This window comes from Nematostella vectensis, chromosome 6 (genome assembly GCF_932526225.1).
Source record: "Nematostella vectensis chromosome 6, jaNemVect1.1, whole genome shotgun sequence".
In the NCBI taxonomy this organism is placed as follows: Eukaryota; Metazoa; Cnidaria; class Anthozoa; order Actiniaria; family Edwardsiidae; genus Nematostella; species Nematostella vectensis.
Window position 1 is genome coordinate 12,336,105 of NC_064039.1, and position 26,242 is coordinate 12,362,346.

The 26,242-nt window shown below is 40.7% G+C and overlaps 3 protein-coding genes across 5 annotated transcripts; 1 reads left to right on the forward strand and 2 right to left on the reverse strand.

Moving 5' to 3' along the window:
• Positions 1 to 171: 171 nt before the first annotated feature.
• On the forward strand, positions 172 to 13,452 carry LOC5521037 (enolase 4). Of its 2 annotated transcripts, XM_048729455.1 has the most exons (12): positions 173 to 349; positions 676 to 720; positions 1,190 to 1,273; positions 1,757 to 2,013; positions 2,792 to 3,125; positions 3,333 to 3,461; positions 3,682 to 3,744; positions 4,060 to 4,224; positions 6,627 to 6,752; positions 7,243 to 7,435; positions 8,332 to 8,399; positions 12,924 to 13,452. In XM_048729455.1, the coding sequence occupies exons 1-12, from the start codon at positions 206 to 208 to the stop codon at positions 13,125 to 13,127; spliced, it is 1,812 nt and encodes a 603-aa protein (XP_048585412.1). In that variant the 5' UTR covers positions 173 to 205; the 3' UTR covers positions 13,128 to 13,452. The 2 variants fall into 2 exon arrangements, with proteins under 2 accessions (XP_048585413.1, XP_048585412.1); XM_048729456.1 differs by lacking the exon at positions 6,627 to 6,752 and having other exon boundaries at positions 172 to 349.
• A 410-nt stretch (positions 13,453 to 13,862) lies between these two features.
• Positions 13,863 to 21,694, reverse strand: LOC116604116 (leucine-rich repeat-containing protein 27). 2 transcript variants are annotated; one of them, XM_048729460.1, is made up of 10 exons: positions 21,602 to 21,694; positions 19,966 to 20,131; positions 19,695 to 19,825; positions 19,530 to 19,588; positions 19,216 to 19,368; positions 18,715 to 18,774; positions 16,121 to 16,728; positions 15,462 to 15,523; positions 14,925 to 15,051; positions 13,863 to 14,444 (listed from the first exon to the last, which is right to left on the reverse strand). In XM_048729460.1, the coding sequence occupies exons 1-10, from the start codon at positions 21,646 to 21,648 to the stop codon at positions 14,310 to 14,312; spliced, it is 1,548 nt and encodes a 515-aa protein (XP_048585417.1). In that variant the 5' UTR covers positions 21,649 to 21,694; the 3' UTR covers positions 13,863 to 14,309. The 2 variants fall into 2 exon arrangements, with proteins under 2 accessions (XP_048585417.1, XP_048585416.1); XM_048729459.1 differs by lacking the exons at positions 13,863 to 14,444; positions 14,925 to 15,051; positions 15,462 to 15,523; positions 16,121 to 16,728 and adding an exon at positions 17,208 to 18,496.
• Positions 21,695 to 24,414: 2,720 nt separating this feature from the next.
• Positions 24,415 to 26,165, reverse strand: LOC5520930 (acylpyruvase FAHD1, mitochondrial). The gene is made up of 3 exons (XM_001640797.3): positions 25,963 to 26,165; positions 25,486 to 25,582; positions 24,415 to 24,998 (listed from the first exon to the last, which is right to left on the reverse strand). The coding sequence occupies exons 1-3, from the start codon at positions 26,094 to 26,096 to the stop codon at positions 24,513 to 24,515; spliced, it is 717 nt and encodes a 238-aa protein (XP_001640847.2). The 5' UTR covers positions 26,097 to 26,165; the 3' UTR covers positions 24,415 to 24,512.
• Positions 26,166 to 26,242: the final 77 nt, after the last annotated feature.

Sequence of the window (26,242 nt, forward strand, 5' to 3'; positions counted from 1 at the left end):
TGTGAACGCGGATTTTTTTAGGTTTCATTTTCTTTCATTTTCTTTCATTTTTTTTAGGTTTCTTTTTTTATCTTTTTTTCATTTTGTAAGTTTTTCGAGCTTGTGACTTTCCGTTTTCCTTACGTTTTCAAAAGTTCGGGTTACCTGTGTATTTTCTAGTTTCACCAAAGCGAGGCCGTTGACAAGATCTCCCTAGTGATTCAAGATGGCGGCCGTAAGCGCGAAATACACACTAGAAACAAAACGACAAGCCGTCGAGTATTTCAACTCAAATAACGTGCCAAAACATGTGGAAGAATTGCTAAACAAGATGTTTAAGGAGAAGCCTGAAGACATATTTGGTTATATGGTAGGAAAACGATTTTTGTCGTCAGAGAAATAGTGACAGGATATTTTTGTTTTCTTTTGACAAAAATACTTACAGTACTTACTTATATTTTAGGAGGCTTCCCAATATCTTTTTATTTGAGAGGTATTACACTTAAGCTACAAATAGACTATATCGTTTTTGACTTTCGATCAGCTGTTCTGTAGTGTTAAAATCCCTGGTGTACTGTGTTATTTAAACTTCATCTTCATCTATGGTACTTATTGTAAAAGTCTTCTCACTACTAATTTGACGTGTAAATAGTTAGCTATTGCATCATAAATTCTTTTTATTTTTATTTCTCTCAGTCTGAGCACTTTGGTGCGATAGCAAAATCGCCTACAATTACAAATGTAAGTTTGAGCATATGTATGTATCTATTGAGAGTGACTTATTTAGAAATTATCAAAAAATATTTTAGAAATCATTTAGAAATGATTAAGAGTTTGCCAGCCGTAAACCCATACACTAGAGTAGAAGGGCATTGCTTTTAAAGCACTTTTACAAGGGCGCTTGCAATGCTTAGATTTGACAAAATGTTGACCAAAATTTATTCTAGTATAAATGATTGCATGCTATAACTTGAAGGCTACACAGCAACCTATAGAAAAAACTATAGGTGGTCTGTGCTAGCATGGTTGAAACAAGATTAATCTGCATTAGCCCATGCCACAGCAAATAAGCCTCCTCAGCAAAGGGCTTTATGAAACACCAGACTCAGACTCAGTTTTCACAGAGGCAGCAAGAACATTTCAATTCAAGCCTAACGTATCCGATAAAATTGTGTAGATTTCCATCTAAAATACTCCATTTCTGCTTAAGGTGTCAGCCAAAGAAGTGCTAAGCAGTAGAGGTCACCCTTCTGTCAAGCTTGAGTTAAACTGCTTTGTTAATGGTGTAAAAAAGGTAGAGTTCTATTGTGGTAGCTACTACAGTGATTAGATTGGATTGGTTAGTCTGTGGAGAGCACATTTGTCTCAAAATTGCTATATTTTATTTCTCAATATCACCTATGCCTACCCCTAGGGGTGGATTTAATAGTTTTATTTAGGGGGAACTGTAGCTAGGATCTGCTTTATTTACTTTATCATATTTTTTAAGCAACATCTATGAAAATAAGAGGAGCAGCCAACTTGCCCCACCCCTTGATCTTCCTATTACCTTTTTAAATGGAGCACTTTGTTTTCAACTATTATTTATTTATATTATCTCATTATTACAAACATTTTTTTTGAACATGGAAGTATCACAAGGCTTGTGTATGTTTTATTGTTTCCATAACATTTTGCCAAAATTTTCATGCAAATAAAACTATGGCCTGTATCAATACATATCCTTACCCATAAGCACAGTAGATTATTACTTATTGTTACTTACATTATTCAACAGCCAGTCAAGAGCATAGTGTTACCAATAGACGGCTCTCCACCCATAACAAAGGTGAAAACACCAGACCTCAAAGGAAAATCTCCCGAACCCCCAAAGCAAAAGACGCCTTGCGACCCCCCAGCACCCACGAGTGTTGTTAGTGGGACGAATCTTGCGCTAGACATTGATTATCTCATAGAAAGAGTTCAGGACACAATTACACCCAGGGTCAGTGGTGTAGAGCCAATGAACCAGCAAGGAGTTGATCAGATACTGAAGTAAGCTTATATTTGTTGTTATTATTAATCATTTAATTCTTCCATGGCAGCCCCAAACCAGAGCATACTCAGCAGGCCCGTAACCAGGATTTTTTTTTTTGGGGGGGGGGGGGGGGTTCTCTGATAAAAATCTGAACACCCCCCCCCCCCCCAAAAAAAAAAAAATTATGCCTTTGCAGTATTGCCACGGGATGTTTATTGTCAGATTTGGCTACATACCAGACTGATTGAGCTTATGCTTTATAGTTTTGTCTACAAATAGCACGTCTATTGAGAACCAAAAGTGGACTTTACGCCATTGTGTTTGCACCCCCTACCCCCCCCCCCCTGGTCTGCTCAGGATCAAAATATTATTTCTCAGGGGTGGTTGAGAATAGCCAAAACTTTAGCTTAAACCTACATATTACCTCCAGTTATATGTTTATATATTGGTGCACACCCATTTGGTAATGTTGTCCCTTCAGGAAATCCTGAATTTGGCCCTTTTTGTGAAAGGATGAAGGAATATTACTCTATGGTAATTCTAAAGTCAAGCTTGATGGTCATAGTACAGCATTGACATTGAAAAATGTATTGATGAGTTTTTGTGGCAAGGAAGCAAAGCATGTTGTGGTACTAGGTCTCAAATGGAGGTACTGCCAAAACAAGTCTTGTAGCCTATTTGCATTTCCCTGAGATGCTGGGGGGCAGAGACTGTTAGGCTTGAGTGCAGGAATATTTTGTTTTGGGGATAACAGTTTTTCAATTTCAGGGTTAATAATCACTTTTCTATTCAAAGGGGCTTGCTTGATGAAGAGATGCCATTGTCACGCCCAGCGTCTGTTCAGGCGGAGCAATCTGAGTCAGATCCTACTACAGAGAAAATAGATGAGCTGTCAGGAAAAAAGTCCAGCCAATCCAGAAAATCAGTCTCACTTAGCAAAAAGCAGAGTGTCGTTGCTGACAAGAAACTTGCCAAGGAGTCCAACATTCAAATAGTTCCTGACATGGAGGAAGAGAAAGTTACAAGAGATTATGCTGTCCTTGGGGTTTCAATGGCAACGGTTATAGCAGGATCCATGTTAAAGAAAATGGAAGTCTTTGAACACTTGGCAAATACCTTTCTTGAAGAGGTGAGATGATTATAGCTAGTTGATAAGGAATTGCAGATTGTACTGTTAGAGTATGGTAATGGTAATACTATGTCTAAGTGGCCCCTTAGTACATTCTTCTGTGGTGTAGTGTGTGTGCTGGCTTATTGTGAAGATAGTGTTAGACCGTTGATTATTCTTGAGTCAATCTTGACCATATTGGGGTTGGTAATGGTGGTTATTTTACAGCCCAGTGGAAGCCAGTGCATGCCGCTGCCTGTCATGACCCTACTGTCATCTGGTAAGTTGGCTTCTGGCAAGCAAAACATGATCAAGGAAGTGCTCATCTTACCCAAGCCTGGAGAATCCACATCAAAGGTAAAACAGAGGGGGGGAGGTTGTGGTGTCATATTTGTTTCTCCTTTGAAAACAGAGCTGATGTTTTGAGCGTTATCAGCCCTTTGTTGGAGCCCAATGAAGAACTACTGTAGATGCGATGTGTTATAAATGCACAAGTATCACATCCCATCTACTGTGCCATTACTGTAAGTCAATCTTTTTAGAAGACATAACAAATTGTTGTGTGTTGTTTAAACAGGGCCTTCAGATGTTGACTGAAGTCTATCATCAGATGGGGGCCCTTCTGCAGCAGAAACTTGGAGTCAGTAGTACATTACATAGCTTAAGTCAACCATCCAATAGGGTTGTCTATAGGATATAGGGTACATCATAGGCTAGTTTTCTTCAGGCACATTGGCTGGGCAGGGGGGGCTAAGGTGGGTGGTTATTGGTGTTCTTTTTTTAGATGAGTATTGTAAAATAACTAAATATCCTTTGTACCTCTGTAGTTTCTATTCTTTTACTATGATTTGTGAGTAAGTGCTGTGGTATATTCATGAGCTCTCTAATCTTGGAAGATTGGGTCACCACTGCCCACGTGTTGTTTGCTATATCGCTCAACCCAATGTCTTTGCAGGCATCAGGGAGATGTGTAACCGATGATGGGAGTTACTCTCCACCCCTGGACAAGCCCGAAACGGCCTTGGAATACCTACAGGATGCTGTTTCTGGGTGTGGTTATACACTGGGAACAGACCTTCATATCATACTCAATATCGCTGCCAATGACTTTTATGATCAGGTAACTTATTCAGGGCATATTATAGAACTGTGATTCACTGAGTCCACAACATAACCAATTGTAAACTTAAGCAATTACACGTGCTACAGAAAAGATTGTTTTGCATTTTCAAAAGAAATCTAAAAAAGTGAATACCAGCTTTTATTTCATGACAAAAATGCTAATTAGGATAGCGACCATTTCACTTGGGACACTTTACAACTATACAAAACAGAACAAAGCAACTAAAAAAAAACAAAGAAAAAGTATAATATTAAAAATAACATTAACAGGGATAATGTGCATTGGATATTGCTTGTGTCAATTACTGACTGACTTAACAAATGTGTTCTGACCAATCAAACGTGAACAGCAGAAATTTGTATGGAATATCCATTGTTTCAATTGTCTTCCTACCAATCAAACGCGAGGTCTTACCTGCTGAGCCTGTTTGAAACTTTTGTCGTTTGATCTGTCTGTTGCGTGAAAATGCCAGACAGTTTCATCAGGCAATAAAATATTGTTTTTAATATTTCACCCGTATTCTTATTTAGATTGGTAATCCAAAGCGGAAGGTAATTAAAGCTCCCGTCCAGACAATGTTGTTAGTAACGCTTGCGGTATGCACCACCTGTCTTCATGATAAAATACTAAAATCTTTACTGATGATTGCTAACGTGTGCTTTTGTTGTGTTTTTTGTTTAAAAGTACTTTAAAATGGCCTTATAAGCTTTCGGTTATGCCTAGTGCACACTAGCGACATATCGACATGGGCGCGCACACTCTTATCTTCGACATAACTACATGGACATAACGACATAAGAGAAAAAACATATTTTTTTCTTTTATGTCATTATGTCCATGTCGTTATGTCGGGCTAAACATAGTGCGCGCGCCCATGTCGTTATGTTGTTATGTTGCTAGTGTGCACTAGGCATTAGAAAAATGAGTTTATAACCAGTTTTTTATTGTCATTAAGCCCCAAGCAAAACAGATAATGAGCTCTAGTCATTTCAAAGAAAATTTGTGCATGCGTTTCCCATGTTCGCGTCTTTTTGGGAACAAAAGACACAGCCAGCGAATGACAGAGGAATTCCATCTTTTTCACGGAACTTAATTGTATAGCTTACCGCCTTTTCTGATCTACCAAGCTCCGCTATAAAAGATAACATGTATCGTAAAACCAGGATTTCTGCAAGTACTTTGAAATTAAACTCTTAAGCATCTTTTTATCTAAAAAAATAAGCAATCTATGCCATTTTCAACCTTTAAAGAAAGTTTTCTCCGTCCTCTCTAAAAGCGGATAACTGCAGCCTTTTGTGCCTTGCTACGTTCACTTTTTGGTGGTAAAGATTTTCCTTTGCAAAGTTCAGACAATGCATCGTACACTGAATCGTCAACTGGAGACAGTATCCTCTCTCCATATGGCACTGTGTGCTTATTACTGCAAAATACTGAAGCTACAACCAAGAAAAGAATCAACTTGAGAACAATCATTTTAGAGTTATGACCATGTTATCTCGATTCTCCAGAGTTGTGGAATGAATGCAGCATTTAAGTAGGTCTGCTGTCTAGTCTAGAAAAAAATGAATTTCGCACTAACTAAACCGACACTTGTTAAAGTCACAACACTTGACTCACATGCACACATGCACGGCATTCATGGAAAGAGTTACTTTTTAATTAATTTGATGATATTTTGTTTTTAGTAGTGTGTATTAGTTTTATTACATGCACCAATGAGTTAACTGTTTAATCTAAGTCCTTCTATTCAATTTTGTGCTGTGCTATTCGGTGCTATGCATATGCCGTGCTATTCTGCGCTATTCTTCCTCTAATTATAATAGTTTTATTTTCTTCCCCCTCTCTCCTCGTGCGCCAGTTGCACAACTGGAATGCGTCCGATTGTAAAACTAACATTCTGATTTTAGCTAATGGGATCCAAAGGAGATATACATATACTTTATTGTATAATGGACAATAATCTTTTTAGTCTTTTATAAATTCTTCTGGGAGGCAAAGCAATGTAAATGTAATCAAGATATCTATAAAACAGTTAAACTTAAAGCCGCATTGTCACCAGTTTACACTGCTTTCAATATTTTGATATTTTGAAATATTTTTAGCGTTTTCCGTTAAAAATCATCGGATATTGTTACGTAATCGACCGGAAGTAAACTGGTGACAATGCGGCTTTAATATCTCATTGCTTAAGATGTGGGAAAGGTTCTTTTGGTGTAGATAATATAATAGGTTACATATACATTTGTGGGGGGGAAATTTTTTGAGTTTTTTAGTTTAAAAACAGCTGTTGCAAAATATACGCGGTATTTTTTTAATTCTTTTTTCACACCAAGGTCACACCATCGACACTTGCACACCACCAATGATTAAATTTTTCCTAAATTTCCTGACTTATACAGGAGAAACTCAAGTACGAAATCATGAGCAACGCTTTCAAGTCAGTCGATGACGTCATCAATCTGTATTGCGAGTTCTTGGAAAAGTTTCCGGGAATCCTCGGGATTATTGATGGCGTAAGAAGTCAGGTAATTCTCCGTGCATTTTTTTACATTCAAACTCTCATAATTTTAAGAAATATAGCTGTACCTGTTCATTAGGCCAGGCCCCTTCTTCTTTGAGACTGATTTTTAAATCAATTTTTTTCTGGATAATTTCATGGATTGAATTAACAGTGATTCGAGTGGATTTAGTTTGCTACTGAAATTTGCATTGATTTTTAGCTGAACAAATGAATAACGCAATCATGAACCACAGACTTTCCTCACCCTTGGTAAAGAAAACCAGAGATGTTTGATATTTGGTTATGATCATTGGGCCCGCGTGAAGCCGGAACACAAAGATTCGTGTAAGAAAGTTGAAATGTGTCAAATGTTCAACACTTCCGCGTCATCACTTGAGCTCAAACATACATAAATCTTAATTAACGTATTCATAACCCATAAGAAATGTGTTTATGTGTGCTGTACAATATAAACATTTTATGTGCGAGACTTTCAGAATTTCATTTGGCTTCAGGACAGGGAGGCATGGACGAAGCTCAACCAGCGGATCGGAGAGAAGTGTTTCGTCATAGGCAACGAGCTCTACCGACGCAATCCCAGTATCCTAGCAACAGGCGTGACTGAAAAACTCTCCAGCGTTGCGTTACTCAGTGCTGATAACGCAAACACCGTCACGGAGCTGTGGGAAAAGATAAGGGCTGTGGCCGGTAAGTATTTAAGGAATGTCGGTCAACCACTCGTTTTTTATTGTTCATTTGCAAGAAAACGTCAAAATAACAATACACGACTGCAAATAAGTAAAATCCAATATCTTGCTTTACTTTTTTTCGGGGTCCGGTATCCATCAAATCGCGCGCTCTGATTGGCTCTCGTAAGGTCCGGTATCCTACGATCCGGACCCCGCGATACCGGACCGCTCACCTCCAAAGCCGGAAATATTGAGTTGATGTTAAAAATGACTATCGAAAACCGGCTTTTACCGGTTTTAACTCCGAGGTTATAGATCTTTACATTAAAACGGTATTTTATTTGTCATTTTATCTAGAGCCATTGACTTAAATCGGTAAATCGGCTTCAAACTTCCTGTGTTTTGACAATTTCCCGCTTTAATGACTTTTCAATGCGCGACAATTTCAAGTTTTCTCAAGTTTTATTTGGGATAGAAAAAGCAGCAAATCGTCTCTTCATACGTATTCACATTTAATCTACATTTTTTTTAGTTTCTCAGTTGCTTGAATTAGCCGATTGAAGTGGATGCTTTGAGTCATTCGGTTTTGTGCGGAAGCGTAAAATGGCGGCGTCATTGGTCTTCTTTAAGGGGAGGCACACCATGTAGTTACAACAGATTATTGTAATTATTTATTTACAAACCGGACATAGGGAAATTCCTTTCCCTTACTATGGAGAATCTCCCTGTTCCTTGGGTTCATCAGTAGCGGATCTAGGGCACGGGTTTTAGGGGGTTTAACCCACGCCGCCAGAAAGCCACATGCAACAAAAAATTACCCACTCCCCTTAGCGAAAAGCTAGATCCGCCCCTAGTTCATGGGTTATAATCACTTGTTGTCATTATTAATACCCCTGTTTATTGTCCTGTCCGCAGACCAGGGAGGCTTGGTAATGCTGAGTAAGGGACAGGTTGAAGACGTCAACACTCTAGCAGTGGATTTCGTGAGTACAGTTGTGAACACTATACCTGTAGCAAACGTAAATGTTCCATTTTTCATTTATTCAATTTGAGTGGTATGCCTGTGGTACGTGCGAACCAATTAGCGTCTGCTGCTATGCTAGCATATATACTGTATTTGTGTCATTCAGTCCTGGATAACTCGTATTCCTGTGGTACTAGCGACCAATTTTGCGTGCCCGTATTTATGTCATTGTATCCTGGATAAGTGGTATCCCTGTGTGACGTGGCGCCCATATTGCGTCTGCTGTTATGCTAGCAGATAAACCGTAATTATATCATGTTGTCTTGGATAAATAGTATGCCATTGGTACGTGCCAGCCATTCTGCGTGTACTGTTATGCTATATTCCGTTTTTATATCATTATGACCTGAATAACTGGTATTCCTGTGGTATGTGCGACCCATTTTGCGTCTGTTGCTGTGCTAGCATATACACCGTATTGATGTCATTCAATCTCGGATTACTGGTATTCCTGTGGTATGTGCGACCCATTTTGCATCTGTTGCTGTGCTAGCATATACACCGTATTGATGTCATTCAATCTCGGATTAGTGGTATTCCTGTGGTACGTACTATGCTAGCATATACACCGTATTGATGTCATTCAATCTCGGATTAGTGGTATTCCTGTGGTACGTACTATGCTAGCATATACACCGTATTGATGTCATTCAATCTCGGATTACTGGTATTCCTGTGGTACGTGCCATGCTAGCATGTGCCGTATTTGTGCGGTACGCCACAGCCTTGGTGACCAAAGGACGCTACTCCGGCTACGAACCATTTTTTATCGCGGCCTTGGCACATGAGGGGACCTGAAAAGAAACAAAAACAAGGAGAAACGCGAAACTGAAAATGTATTATAAACATCAGTAACATCTGAAATAGCCAAAGTGATGATGATGATAATGATCAATAACAACGTTAAATATGGGGCTGACGTTTAGATTTTTTTATTAAAATGATGACACGATGAATACTGCTGCTTCCAGTGATTATAATAATAAGTATGAGGGTGGTGATGACAGTAACGGTTATGATGATTATTGTGATGATACTGGTTGTTAGGAAGACGCTTGCATACCTCCGCTGTCTCCTGACAAGTGTCCACGCCGCCCTCCTTGAAACCCGCACAGAGCATGTCGCTCGATATAACACCGCTGTACGACGCGGGCATGTTGCAGTCACGTGACACTATAGGAATAGCCGCCTCTTGCTAGGTTTGCTGAGTTGGTCCTCCCACCTTCTCATTCCCCCATCCTGCGATGTAGCACATTGTGCCTGCGAATAAGTAAAACCCAATATCTTGTTGTACGAAATGTAGAAACAGTGGTTCTTTAATGTCTCACAGTAACAGGTTAGTTAGCTAGGTTTCTTGCTTGAATGTCTGCTTGCTGATACATATAGGTCTAACGTGGTTATCAATATAATTACCTTGCTTGAATGTCTTCTTGCTGATACAGATGGGTCTAACGTGGTTATCAATATAATTACCTTGCTTGAATGTCTGCTTGCTCATACAGATAGGCCTAACGTGGTCATTAATATAATTACCTTGCTTGAATGTCTGCTTGCTCATACAGATGGGTCTAACGTGGTCATCAATATAATTACCTTGCTTGAATGTCTGCTTGCTCATACAGATGGGTCTAACGTGGTCATCAATGTGATTACCTTGCTTGAATATCTGCTGATACAAATGGGTCTAACGTGGTCATCAATATAATAACCTTGCTTGAATGTCTGCTTGCTCATACAGATGGGTCTAACGTGGTCATCAATATAATTACCTTGCTTGAATGTCTTCTTGCTGATACAGATGGGTCTAACGTGGTTATCAATATAATTACCTTGCTTGAATGTCTGCTTGCTGATACAGATAGGCCCAACATGGTCGTTAATATAATTACCTTGCTTGAATGTCTGCTTGCTGATACATATAGGCCTAACGTGGACATTGATAGAATTACCTTGCTTGAATGTCTGCTTGCTGATACAGATGGGGTAACGTGGTCATCAATAGAAAGGCCTTGCTTGAATGTCTGCTTGCTGATACAGATGGGTCTAACGTGGTCATCAATGTGATTACCTTGCTTGAATGTCCGCTGATACATAAAGGCCTAACGTGGACATTGATAGAATTACCTTGCTTGAATGTCTGCTTGCTGATACAGATGAGCCTAACATGGTCATCAATAGAATTACCTTGCTTGAATGTCTGCTTGCTGATACAGATGGGTCTAGCGTGATCATTTATCTCCACTGCTCGTTTAAGCTCCACCAACATCAGGTCATGTGAGGACGTTACTTTTTTCACCTCGGTGGTGTTAGTGAATTTTAGATCGCCTTTTGGGTGGAAGACAACTCGCTTCACGCTGACCTCTTGCTTAGTGTCGGTTTTCTTTTCCATATTGTGCTCGCCCAGCCGCACCTGGTAATAAATCCTTTTTGTTAGATAGGGGAAAGCTTAGCTCACCTCTGATTGGCTTTGTATATCTTCAATGCAAGATCCTTTATAGAAAGTTCTTGATGCATTGGTCATTTTTAGTGAAATTTATTCAGAACCCTTCCCTCTACCATCAACTGTTCCGGCATTTTGTGAGCGCTGGTCATCATCATGTCAAAATTGAAGATTCCGCAGTGAGCCGCGGTTATAAGCCAGCGGTCTGAGATCAAAGATGCACCACATTTGAAATACTTGGGCGGACCCCGCACAAAAACGGCCGCCATCCACGGCCAACTTCCTGGGGAGGACCTTTAATTTAAAAAACTAAATGATTATAAAAATATTGCAAAAGGCCAAGATGGAGGAAGACGGATTTCTACCTGTAATGCGCCTGTCTGCTCCTGCGTCCGCTGACCTTGCGCGCAGGCCGCACACCTGTGATTCTGTTTAAATAATGCATGATTCCAAGCTAAAATCATACATTTTCGTATACCAATTGTAAAAGATGGACTTACCAGTATTGATGTTTAAAATCCAAACAGCTTCGCATTGTGTATTAATAATCAAGCTTAAATGCAACCCCAATTATTTGAAATTCTTGGCGTTCGTGTATGATTTTAGCTGTACTTTACGTGTACACGGATAGAATCAAAAAGCCCAAACTGTCGTGATCTCGTACCAGAACAATGAATACCATACACCAAAAACTGGAATTCGACTCTGCTTAATTTTCGTCGAATTCCAGTTTTTGGTGTATTGTTACGTGTACACGAATGTAAACGTTCGTATACTTGTATAGATATTGTTATTTGGTCTTTGTCCTTGCGTATGGCTGTCACCCGCTTGAGTCAGGTACTCACTTGTTGATTCTGCCCATTCGGCCATCAAGACCACAAGAAGCCAAACTCTGGTGGTCTGATAGTACATTGCGACTCCTAATAACCGTAAGGGCAAGGCTATCGCACGAGTATCTATCTTTGGTTTACAATGCGAGGTTCAAAGAGTGTGTGAACGTGTGACGACTCTCTCGTGTCCCATCTGAGTACTCTCCATCTTTTTTACTGTATGACAGAGTCACTTTTGTCCCTGGATCTCAAACAGAACCGCGTGGGCCCTGGAGTCTAGTTCCGAGACAATTGAGGAAGATTTCAGGGTTTGGCATTGCGCATGCGCGTGTAGATTTATCCGCTGACTATACTCTGTACGGTCGAAATTAGGTAATAACTCATGTCAGATTCTGGATATAAGTTGTTGGGGTAGTCTTACTTGTCACACACATTCATCAACTCATAACCAGACACCTCTCATAACCAGTCCCCTCTCCTCACCAGTCACCTTGTAACCATTCAATACGTAGCCAGTCAACTCGTAACCAGTCAACTCGTAACGTCATTAAATGTGCCACCTAAGATGAAAACGTGGACAAAAATTTACCCGATTCCATTATCCTAGGGCTTGCTATAGATACAGTGCTACGGTTGCACTTGCCATAAGGCATTTTGGATCCCGTCACGTGCTAGATAAGTATAAGTATAAAGTGGATGTCATTCCGTCCAACCCTCCCCCCTCTCCCTACACTGAACAGGGTTGCAGGAAATAGAAGATGCTGTGAAGTTGTTTATGTCATGTACCCCCATTATTTTGTCGCCACAGCGCTTTAAAATACCGGGATGGTATACGTTTTATATATACGTATTTCAAGAAACGCTGTCAGTGCAAATGGCGATTGGAAAATTTCAAATGGTAGTTTTTAAGTCCAACCGTAGCCTGGTTACAGCTGCCCCCCCCCCCCCTTCCAGGCTAGACCAACCGCTTCTTATGAGTATAAAGATTTGACTAAGTAAGAATGAAGGTGACGAGTAAACTTGTCTCATATTTTCCTACATTCAGTACAAATACGAAGAGTCCCATAATGATATTCAATAGAAGAACTACCATTTGGCAATTGTCATTTCACATCTATGCTGACAACGTATTTTGAAATAGGTGTATGCTCAGATTGTGTCACAGCTGTATCAGTTCATTTTTCACGTGACGACCCCGTGTCATTTTCTTTAGGCTGTCGCTACCGGTGCTCGTTTCATAAGGCTTGGTGGCCCGGCGCGAATGGAACACGTGACAAAGCACAGACGTATGATCGAGATCGAACAGATCCTGGAACAAAATGGCAAGCTAATACCACAGGAACCCCACGTGTTCCCTGTGGTGAATGTGCCCGAAGAAGAGCCTGGAGATAGAAACGAGGCTGAAGAGATTCGATAACAATCTACCCGCTTCTCATTTTTTAGCGTGACCAGTAGTAAAACGGGAAAAGAGAAACATGTGTGGAATGTTCCTTCCTACCAATCACATACGAGCTATTCAAGCATAAAGATCTCTAGACAAGTTTCAGTACCCGAATTCTCGCTTGTGACTTGTCAGAATTTCCCACATATTTTTCGCTGTTCGCGGTTTTCCAGGTCGCGTTGTGTAACTTATGAATATCATTGCCGACAACGTTGATTTGAAATTATAGCACTCGTCGATGTAAAGCATGTACATATTTGTATTACGTTTTTAAAATAAATCCAAAATTTCATTTCTCTAATACGGATTTTCTTATGAGTGGTCTAACGCCTTCGAAATTATAGGTCCATAGAGACCCCCCCAGCACTCCCTCGAATTTAAGTCACAGATAAACGAGCAAAATTTTAATCGATTGTACGTGTGGTCATTCGATTTGGTTATAAATGGCTTGTAGCCTAGGTTTTGAAATCCTGGTCCTACGACTGACAAGAAACTTACAGGCGGGCGCCTTCTTGTGTTATTTTGGCTAAAAGAACAGGTGACGCAGAAAATGCATGTTTTTTTGTCATTGCGTTAACGTGCAGCATGTTCAGTAATTAACCCTTAGACCGGGATTATTTATATATGTGGGGGAGAAAACTCAGCAATCTGGTGAAATCCCTGTCGAATGGCTTCAAACTCGGTCGAGTAATAAACGACACAACAAGTTAGTCATTGCAAGTCATTTTTATTCATAAATAGACAATTTTGAATTTTGACCGTCAAATTTCATATAATGAGCTTGGGCTGCCTGTGTCTTGTTGTGTTTATTTTGCATTTATGTATTTTTGGTTGTGGGTCTCTTCTCAAGGCCGGTACAGGCCGGTTGAGGGGTCAATGGGTTAATATTTGTAGTGTAAGTGGTAACTACGGAGAGCCGGCTAGCAGGCTAATTTTGAAGAAAAAGCATTACTACCCCTAGCCTTTTGACATGCACCCTGCTATTACCAAAAAGGAGTTTCTTTATAATTTATTTCAAAGCCATTTGTATCAAGCAAATGACATCTTATTTTCATAGATAACCTATTTTACACTTATGTACAATTTTTGATGAAAGGTAATTTCTGAGAAACAAAAGGTTTTATGTGAATAAAAATCCTGAATTTCAATATAATGATTCTATTTATTAGATTTTTTAGAGGATAATCTTTGTTGTACGTTCCCCTTGGCGAGTGCTATGTCGTCCCCAGTAAACGCACGCAGTCGGTACTCCAAGGCTTTTCTCTCGTCTAGCTCACGCTGGTATTTGTGTGCCTGGAACAAATACGAGAAGAACGACTGGTCAAAGACTTATTATTTTGCATGTTTTGTTCTTTTTCACAGTCGGTAAATAGAAATAACCGATTCTAAATGGAATCTCTGCTCTCAAATAAGACAGATCGTTCGCAACCGTGTCTACCAAGGTTTCATAACTAAGTAGGAGTCCATATTGCAACGGTAGTAGCACGTGTGCAATGTAGTTCTAAACACAAAGCGATCCGAACGTGCGCTCTTTCTTATAAGTTTGGTCCTCATTAAAGCGTTCTTCAAAGCATGCCTACTAGAATTTTCGCATCTATTTCCAAGCCACGACTTCAACACGGGCTTTCGTTTCTTGATTTTAACTTGAACGAAAGCTAGAGTACAGAACTGCTTTTGTTTCTTGAGCTGCATCGGAGTACACTTGTGTAGCACATGCTTATGATAGATTCCTGCCTTTTTTTCCCGCGCGCACATGCGTCACAGTCGACTCACCATTTCGAGGTTTCTCCGCGCAGACTCGAGCTCGTCTTGAATGTTGTCGTACGTTTTACGCCGATGATCCTGAATTTTGTCCATATGCATTCGGATGCGATCTTCTAGTTCGCGATCTAGCAGTGCTCTGAAAGTACAAGGCATTTTCAATATCATTCCTTGGGTGTTATTTAATATGTAACACTTTTTCTCAAAGGGCTGCCATTTGAAATTTACGGTTAGCCACGAGAGGTTTTCAAAGAGCTGGCGAAAAATATTTTCATCAAAGATCTTTTAAGTACATCCTTACGCTGTCTGGCTATCCACAAGAGCTGTCCCGATTGTCTGCCTGCTAAAAACTAGCCCGCACAAGCAAGCACAAAGTAGGAGAAAGCAGAAAAGATATTGAGGAAGATGGCGCTAACAGCTTATTGCTTCCTCACCCTTACTCCTTTCCCTTATGCAGGTCATCAGTAAATCACGGAACTTGTCTTGTAGAGGTTGTATTAGTGAAGGTATTTCACAACTAAATAGAATACAAGGCAAATCCTCTCTTACCTCCTAGCAGCACCTTTGTCCTTCTCGCCCAACAGTTCCTTGAGCTTTGCCACGTACATCGCCTGTACGGGGAGAGATCAAGGGGTCATAACGGATAATCAGAAGAGGGTCAATTTGGCTATACTACAGTACGAAGTTGTATTAATAGCAAAATGGTTCTTGTTTCTTTTCCTGTCTCGAGATTTGAGATTATATATTCATGGACCAGACTTTCTCCCGTCCCAACTATTTTACTCTTAAAGTAACGGGCCATTAGTAATTTAAAGGGGGTCAAAGAATTTGAGCACATAAAAAAAAATATCATATTTCTGGCAAAGATTTTAACCGAAAAAGTGAATATAGTGCACGAGCCGTTCCCCTCAGACATCTGCAAGGCCCGTCCCTCCTCCCCTCAGACATCTGCAAGGCCCGTCCCTCCTCCCCTCAGTCATCTGCAAGGCCTGTCCCTCCTCCCCTCAGACATCTGCAAGGCCCGTCCCTCCTCCCCTCAGACATCTGCAAGGCCCGTCCCTCCTCCCCTCAGACATCTGCAAGGCCCGTCCCTCCTCCCCTCAGACATCTGCAAGGCCCGTCCCTCCTCCCCTCAGACATCTGCAAGGCCCGTCCCTCCTCCCCTCAGACATCTGCAAGGCCCGTCCCTAGCCAGTCATTTAACTCACATTGGGCTTTTCCTCCTTCATGTTCTTCTCCGTGCCGTAGGGTGCGTTCACGTCTGGTTGTACAGGCGCTTTGAAGCTTGCGAGATGCTGCTTGCGCTGTCTGATCCGCTTGGTTTTATCCCGCCAGTCATCCAAGGCCTTCTTGTCCTTCAGCTTCTGCACGATGCCATTCTCCTTCTCGTTCAAAGACGCGTCCATCGCCATTTGTTGCTGCTCTGCGATCTTCGCCTCGAAATCCGGGAACTTTGGTGGGTCGTGGATGTCGTATTTTGCTTTTTCTAGTTTGGGGTTGGTATGCCTGTGGCGAGGTTGGGTCCGTTTGGAAGGCGCTGATCCCGTGGAGCTGGCTTTCTCCCAGGAGTGTGATGCGTTTTCCCCGTAGGAGTGCCTCCTCCCTGAGTCCTTGCTCTCCGCCGAATAGGCGTGGCTTCTTTGCCGGTCGTACTTCTTGCGGACCTGGTCCGGGCGTACCAGTGGAGGGGTGTGGAACGAGACTGGGGTTTGGATGGGGCGCAAGTCGGGGTCATCTTCGAGTGACTCGCGGGTTTTGCTATAGCGTCGGGATTGGATCGAGCCTGTGCTATTACGTCGAGAGCTATTGCCTTGACCTGAAAACACAAAATTTTATTTACTACAAGGTCAACTATATGCACCCATTTCACACTTATCTATAGCGCGTGATAAACGAAAAAAAAAAAAACAGTCGCAAAATGCATGATAATGACCTGGGAGCTTTGAATAAACAAATCAACAAGAAGCCCACTTGATGGCAATGACAGTTTTGAGGAGTTTCAGCGACTAGCGCGTCTGTGTGTATAGTCCCCTCCCCCCAACAAAAAAGTGTCATTTATTAACTAAGGATCGTCGAATACTATCCTTTTTCCATATGATATCAATGACTGCGCACCCTCCCTTAGCCAATCGTTGGTGCATGCCTGTGGCCAATATCATCCACCCACACAACCATCAAATTCACAACTTTGCAGTTGACATAAAGTACTGCACAGATTTATAATGCAAACCCAAATCCACATAGGGAACTTTTTGAAAAAGCATATATATTGCCAGTATACTGGACAGGTGGTTAAAAGGTGATACCTATTCATATTATTTATTTATTATTTCATTTTTCAGTATGATATTTCTGTTGTATAAAACTGAAGTATAAAAATATTGTAAAAAAATCTACTCTACAAAATACTTCGATTCTATTCTATTTGTGTGGCATTCATAATATATTATATTTAAGCTTTCTATATGCATTGAAGCAGATGTCTATTTTTATTCCACAGCATCTGAACCAAGCGTCTTTGACTTCTGATGACACTAAATCATCCAAAGGTTGCTGGTATTTCTTGCTGATCAACTCAGATCATACTCAGATGATGGTCACACTGCACTAAATATGCTCTTTCCTGTCGGCATCAACAGCATGTCGCACCTTAGCAGCTGTCACGGGGCTCATGCGACCATCTGTTGACACCTTAAACTTGCACAACACACTTGTGAGGGGCACCTTTCTCAGATATGGACTCGTTCGGCTCATCATTGGTCTCCAGTAACCGTCATACGTGCCAGTGTAGTAGTGCACAGTAAGTTGGCCCACAGTGTTAGGAAGAGAAGTGATCTTCCCAAGGCAGGGTTGGCCTTTGATGTAAAGTTTGTCTGGGACTTTAATAGCAATCATGTCTCCTTCCTTCAAGTTCAGTCTGCCGTGAAAATTTGATGCATCAACAAGATCTCTCAGCTCTGAGTAGTCTACTTCCTCTTTGACAGCCATTCCATGTGTCTTTGCAGTAATCTCATCCACCTTCATGAGGACTTCTCTCCTGCCTTCGATGTCTATTTTCTGTACCTCAGTCTTTGGTTTTGCAGTGGTTTTAGTCACAGGCTTGTAAAGATCATAGGAAGGATTCTGGACAGGCTCGCTGCTCTTTTTTTTGGGCTTAGGCTCTTTGTTTGGACTTACTCCTCTAGATTTAGTTCTTTTTCGTTGTTTCTCCTCCTTTTCTTCTAACCTTTGAGGCTCAGTAATCTGCTTTTTGGATTCAACTTTGACCCTTATAACTTTGTGTTTTTCTTCAATTTCCTTGTGCTCTTTTTTAGGGGACAGCTCTGAGTTATTTCGAGAAACTGACTCCCTTATCTGACGAATAGGAGATTTGGGTGGATTGGCCTCACTGACAATAACAGCTTTTTGCTTTTCATGCACAAACTGTTTAGCCTTTTGGCCTTGTAGTAAAGTTTCAGGGCTATCAAGTGTTCTATTTCTTGATCTTGATGCAGCAGCTTGTATGATTGGAGGTAACCGCACTTTCTCAGGGCTTAGACATTCATACTCTGTCACAATGGGTTGTTGATCAGGAACTGTGGCCCCTGCAAAAGGGATTTGGATATCAGATATACTTATTATTTGGGCAAAATTTTATAAATTTTGAATAAAAGGATGGGAATAAAAAGGGGCTTGGAAGTTTGATATCCACGTTCCCCCTTACAATAGACCACTAACTTTCAACAACCCATTGCATACACTCAAAGTGTTTCTGGAACTATTAAAAACACTCACAGAAGGGAACACAAAACTGTCAACTTACTTGAAAACTCTCTGGGGTTACTAAGATCTTCGTCGCTGGATGAGGCTGACAGGGACTTGACTGAAATTGACACCAATCAATCAGTTTCTCTATTCAATATGTTAAAAAGGAACTGAACGCATCTACAGAGTATAAAAAGGTCTTATGCCTAGTGCACACTAGTGACATAACAACATAATGACATAGGCACACACACATTCTTATTTCCGTATGTTTATTAAGCCTGACATAACAACATAGAAATAAAGACATAGAAGAAAAAAAAATTCTTATTGTAATGTCCATGTTGTTATGTCTAGCTTGTCTTTATGTTGAACCATTCACACTTGAACATCTGAACATAACAGTGTGCACACCTATGTTGTTAGGCCACTAATGTGCACCAGGCATTACTTAGTATACAAACATGTTCTAAATATGTTCTAAATTTGTTTGCATTTTTGGCTCATCCCCCCCCCCCCCCCCCCCCCCCCCCCGTCTCATGAAAAACATAAAACTCACCTTGGGTACAGTGGCCAGATGCCTTTTCTCTATCTGAGAATTGCTCCCTTAGAAACCTAAGGACCTCCTGTGTGCCCTTTTCAACCACTTGGGGAGGTGGGTTTTCTAGTGGGTTTGACGCTAAGTTCAGGCCACTTAGACTTTTGATAAAACCTGAAGTAATAAACCATAATGAGCGAAACTGCTATAGCAGTTGTTCCAGTACTAGTAGGACGAAATAATCAGCCTCCCCCCCCCAAAAAAAAGAGATATCTCATTTCAATATTGTACATTACATCCATTGCACTTCTATATAACCTTAAGTATCATCTTACCTAATTCAAATGGTAAAGTTCGAATGTTATTTCCCTCAAGTAACAAGTTCTTTAGACATCTAAAAAGAAGTAAACATAATATTGTTATGAGTGAGAAATTATATGAGTACTGCATAATTTACGTACAGTCGATAACGGCCCTCTATTTAACAATGGAAGTCTTACCTGTGTGCCCCGAGATTTTCCGGTACTTCGTTGATGTGATTATTTCTCAGGTCAAGCCATTTCAAATTTGGCAAACGCTCGAACAGCGTCTCAGGAAGTGTTGTAAGATAATTGCCTTCAAGATACAAAAACTGTAGAAAGAAATAAAACAGAATATTTAATATCAGTAAGATACACAAAACGTCGAAACTAAGAATTAAACGAATGCGAAAGTAACATGAATTCAACGTGTAAATTTTAGACATGTGTGCGATTTATGATGCCTGAATACCTCTAGGTGTTGTAGATCCAGCACTTTGGGTGGTATTTCTATCAGGTTCTTTCTGTTCAAATCTAGTGTCGTGGTTCCTAGGGCAGCTGCGGTGCTAAGAAGTTGTTCGACTCCGTCTCCAACCGCCATCTTGTCGCTTTTTTGTACCCGTATTTTGGCACTTCGGCTGTTATAGATAATTTGTTACTATGGTGATTTAATAACAGCTTCCCGCGCGCTGCGCTCTGGGTAATAGCACAGGAAGCCTGTACAGGACCCGAAATGATCCCAGGACCCGAAACGATCCCAGGACCCGAAACGATCCCCATAAGTCCCCCAAATGATCCCGGGCCCCGAAACGATCCCAAGGAGTCCCCGAAATGAACCCCGTGGAATTACCAGAATGGACAAAGGGAAAGTGGAAGAAAAAAACTTTTTGAAGCATTTAAAAAAAAATTAAAACAAAGGCCCGATACTCAGGCAATGTACACTACTCAACCACTGGCCTCGATGACGAGTGTCACTCAATGTCAATGACGTCATAGGTCACGTGACTTTAAAAAGCTTCAATATCTCCTACCCTTTAAACCCTAAAGTTCCGATACTCAGGCAATCTACACTACTCAACCACTGGCCTCGATGACGAGTGTCAATCAATGTCAATGACGTCATAGGTCACGTGACTTCAAAAAGCTTCAATATCTCCTACCCTTTAAACCCTAAAGGCCCGATACTCAGGCAATGTACACTACTCAACCACTGGCCTCGATGACGAGTGCCAATCGATGTCGATGACGTCATAGGTCACGTGACCTTAAAAAGCTTCAATATCTCCTATCATTAAAACCCTAAAGACCCGATACTCAGGCAATGTACACTACTCAACCACTGGCCCCGATGACGAGTGCCAATCGATGTCGATGACGTCATAGGTCACGTGACTTTAAAAAGCTTCAATATCTCCTATCCTTAAAACCCTAAAGGCCCGATACTAAGGCAATGTACACTACTCAACCACTGGCCTCGATGACGAGTGCCAATCAATGTCGATGACGTCATAGGTCACGTGACTTTAAAAAGCTTCAATATCTCCTATCCTTAAAACCCTAAAGACCCGATACTAAGGTAATGTACACTACTCAACCACTGGCCTCGATGACGAGTGCCAATCAATGTCGATGACGTCATAGGTCACGTGACTTTAAAAAGCTTCAATATCTCCTACCCTTTAAACCCCAAAGGTCCAGTACTAAGGTAATGTACACTACTCAACCACAGGCTCGATGACGAGTGTCTGCTAACCTCGCAACATGCAACACTCACCACTAAGGACGTCAACAATACAAACGTCATACAATCCAAAACATACATACACAGCTTTTTCCCATACATTCCCATACCAAAAGATTAGGACAACGATGTATGTACTGTATTATGGTTGCATTTCATTCTTTACTACTTTTGAAAACAAACTATTTCATGATATAACAGTGAACTTTTGAGGGAAAAACAATGGCCTTGCATTTTTCCTCTTAAATCAAAATCGTTTCTCGGTTTATGGGCGAACACCGCTCCCTTTAACATTGAACTTTAACTTTAAAATAATAACATATGTGAAATGCCGAGTCGTACGCAGGGATAGTGTAAACTATGTTACCTAGAAAAGCATTTCATGTAAACAATCCTCGCAGTATTCCTGGTCATCGGAGTAACAGGCTAAGGCGCTCCCCAGTTCCTACACCCCACCCGAATAACTCTTGAACTCCTTGTTGCATTTCTGGCAGAACTGTACAGTGACTTTTCCTTCTCCGTATTTTTTTATCAAGGATGATGTCGGGTCTGCGGGGTGGCTGCCTTTCTCGGCAATGTCAAGGCTATAATAATGAAGCTCGGCGTTATGCCCGAGAAGAATCATTCCCTCTTTCCCGGGATCGGTAGACTTGTTGCTAGTGCTCGGAGTGATTATTCGCAGAACATCACTCCCAGTTGACGAGACGATGGCAATGTCACGATCAAGCATATTGACAGTTGCCCAGACAACGATCCAGTCTGCCCACACACCCTCTCTCTTCATGTTGTGTAGGTATGAGTCCCAGGCGCGATGGTTAATAAACTCACCGAGATGTGTGCCGTCAGGGGTAAACGGATTCTGTTCTAAATATCTTACCATATTTTGTCTTAAGACATTATGTGGAATCCCTGGACACTTCAATCTTATCAGCTGGTCGTTCACTGCGTAAAAGAAGCAGTTACCGTCCATAGGCACGTCCTTCCTGTAGACGCAACCGGCAGCAGCCACTTGCTGGTCGAGTACGTCTTTGGTTGAGACCTCTTTTAAAAAGAGGTCTTGAATCTTAAGATTGTCTGGAGTAGCCGCTAAGAAGGGATGGTTTAGGATGTCGTCAGCCATATCTTGGCGCATTTCGCGACTTTCATCTGGCATGGCGACTGGAGGACTCGTAAATTTGGCTTGGAGAAGTCGTTTAATCATGAGGCACATGTGAACCCCACAATCATTAAGATTAGATTGCCTCGGGGTACGGTTATTGACGTGCTCTGACCAACTATTTTTCTTAGATTCCATCTCTTTGTGAATAAACCTAGCTTTGAGATTGGCAAACACGTCCTTATGTGCTTCGCTGACACCTGCAGAGTCATATAGCTCCAGCGTCATTGCTAAAGTACATAACACAACAAAAATCCAGTGTTTCAATTCCATCAAATGAATAGGGATTACTAAGTAATCGATTTCACTTAATAGTTTATGTTTCATATATTTTCGGTAAGATGGCGTCTCTTCAGCATCATTGCTTCTATCGAGGGAGGGGTAAAAGTAAGTACTCGCTGTGACTGTACGAGTACTTGCATAGTAATTATTCAAAAAGCATGTGTACAGATTCACAGTATCGCCACTGAGTTCCTTGTCGCTAACCAGTTCTGTTATAGCATTATCAAGTACGCTTCCGTTATTGTTTTCATCTTCAAACTCTATGTCATCATCAGCAAATGTTTCATTTGTCATCTGTAATTGTTGTTCTTGCTTACCGTTTATTTCCTCCTTTACAATCTTTTGCCTTTTACTCTCGTCCTGTTTCGTTAGTGACGTAATGTCGTCGACTTTAATCCACATACTTTGCCTAATTGTTGGAGCTTCGGGATTATCGATTTGGACAAAGTACTTGTGCTCACTGTGATCAGCCTTAAGGACAAGTGCTTCACGTGTGCCTCTTAAAGATATTCTTTTGCCTTTCACGAGTTTCTTTGTTTGTGGGAGCCTTACCAAAACCTTTTCACCAACAAAGTACCTGGAGGGCGGATTCCTTTTTAGTTCCCTTTTCACCATTCTTCTTGCTGATTCGTTTGACGAGTGAAGTGCCTTCTGTCTTTTTCTATCCATTTCTTGAAACCACGAGTCATAGTCGGAATCAGAATTGATCTCGTCGGTTCCATTCTCCTCGGGAACGTCAAAATCCTGACCTTTGTCGTCCAGAGAAAGCGTAACTAATTACTGGCCTCAGTATCAGGTGATTTTCTTTTGTACGCTGCATTGACTGAAACTCGTCATCGCAAACTGTGGACATTGCGAGTAAAAACTGACAAGAACCTAACCTGACCACCCCCCAGATAAGAACCACTCTAGGCTATCAAAAACAGGTTTTTATTGTAAAACAAATAATTTTCAAAAAAAAATTTAAAAAAATATGCCAAAGTGCCACGATACAAAACAACACACCAAACAAAATAAGCAGGAAAGAGGAAATGGCATTAAACTATGCTAAATAACAGAAACGAAAATAAATAATTTTGACCGCCACTGTTAATTTACGAATAACAAGAACATAGTATCCTAAGTTCTCACAAAGAACCATTCATATAAGGACATGTGGATGTTAAAATAAAATGCCATAGACATTGAAACTCGTCATCATTGCCTGAGTGTCGAACATTTAGGGTTTAAAGGGTAGGAGATATTTAAAAAGTCACATGACCTATTACGTCATCGACATTGAGTGGCACTCGTCATCGAGGCCAGTGGTCGAGTAGTGTACATTGCCTGAGTATCGGACCTTTAGGGTTTAAAGGGTAGGAGATATTTAAAAAGTCACATGACCTATGACGTCATTGACATTGAGTGGCACTCGTCATCGAGGCCAGTGGTCGAGTAGTGTACATTGCCTGAGTATCGGACCTTTAGGGTTTAAAGGGTAGGAGATATTGAAGCTTTTGAAAGTCACGTGACCTATGACGTCATTGACATTGATTGACACTCGTCATCGAGGCCAGTGGTTGAGTAGTGTACATTGCCTGAGTATCGGGCCTTTAGGGTTTTAAGGATAGGAGATATTGAAGCTTTTTAAAGTCACGTGACCTATGACGTCATTGACATTGATTGACACTCGTCATCGAGGTCAGTGGTTGAGTAGTGTACATTGCCTGAGTATCGGGCCTTTGTTTTTTAATTTTTTTTATAATGCTTCAAAAAGTATTTCCTTCCACTTTTCCTTTGTCCATTCTGGTAATTCCACGGGGTTCATTTCGGGGACTCCTTGGGATCGTTTCGTTTCGTTTCATTTCTCAACACTAAATGCCATTTCAACAATGCCCTCGATTCCTGCAGTGATGTTGTCACCCTCCTTGACGGCTGACACGCCTGCTGGTGTACCTGTTAAAATCAGATCCCCTTCCTCTAGTGTCATTATCTTACTGATGTAGCTGATTAGAAAAGGTACAGTAAACATCATATCACTAGTTACTCCCTCTTGCTTTGTCACCCCATCAACCTTAAGCCAAAGTTTCAAATTATGTGGATCTGGGATTGATGAGGAATGAATAAAGTCACTAACTGGGCAAGAGGTATCAAACCCTTTACTAATTGCCCATGGGTGGCCCTTTTTCTTAAGCTCCTCCTGCAATGTCCTATCAGTCATGTCAAGTGCTAGTGCATAGCCACCAACATGATCCATAGCTGCTTCCTCATTGATGTTAGCTCCTTTTTGACCTATGACAACTCCAAGTTCAACTTCATGGTGAAGCTGTGAGCAGTTTGAGGGGATCTGAAAGCAATGAAAAAAAAAAATAACAATTTATCTCAGCTGAGAACTGATTGAACCACTGAAATTTGTTATATATACATGAAATTACACAATAAACTATTATATGCAATGCATTGTATACTGCGAGAGTATCAGCACGGTAGTTTAAAAGAAGACAGTGGAGATTGATTGGGTACGGCATGAGAATAAAATGGCGAGCTAGTGTAGAGGACCTTTGAGCCACAAAACACAAAAAGCAGAGGAAAGGTATAACATGCAATAACCACTTTAGGAGTACTGAGTAAAGAAAGAGTAAAGAGGATATCCATTACTCAACTAGTTCCCAGTGCCATATAGCTAACATGATTGCAGGTAGTGCACCCCCCTGACTTGATAGATCCGGAATTTAACAAAGACATATAAAAGAAAATCCTGACAGCCCCCCCCCTAGCAAACAAGTTTTTTTTAGCTATAGCATTGAAGACATTAATGTAGCATTGCATTGTACCTTTATTTTGCTTCCTTGCTCAATGTATGCTGATGTTGGTTTGAGAAATATCAGTGGTTTATCAGGGACAACATTGCCAAGCTCAGCTGCATGATCTCTGAAACAATGACATTCAATAGAAATAAAACAGCTATAAAGGACAATAGATAGGACAGGGAACATAGGCAGAAGTAACTTAATTCCAAAAACAAAAGCTTAGTAAAGCGGAAAGTCTATCATAAAATTTCAAAGCAATAGAAAATTATTGATAATAATCGATAAACTGATTGGACGAAAATTTGTGAGTATCGAATATTAACGATTCCCTACACGATACCAATTAACTATTATTTTGTTTTTATTGTCGATTGCCTGGATGTTCGATTCGATTTTCATCGATTGAATTGTACACTATGAAAAGTCTCGGAAGATATGCACGCCTCTTAAAGCGAATTGCTACGTTGAGTACTTAATATCCTATTTTTTCGTAATATTCACCGATAGTTTCTTCCTACAGCCACGATCTTTCGTCCGAAATCGACAAAACGCCTCAAGTCACGCGTTTTGGCCGCCATCTTGATTGATTTTTTCATCCAGACACAGGTATCCAAAGATAACGCCGGCTGTTCCATAATTTGGAGAGAAAGAGGAAAAAATCCTACATTGTATTTTTAAAATTTGGAAGATTTAGAATAACTTAAATTTAGGGCATATCCATGCCAACACTTTGTGTGTGTGTGTGTGTTTTTTTTTTGTATTTTAAGAAACTAATGCATAT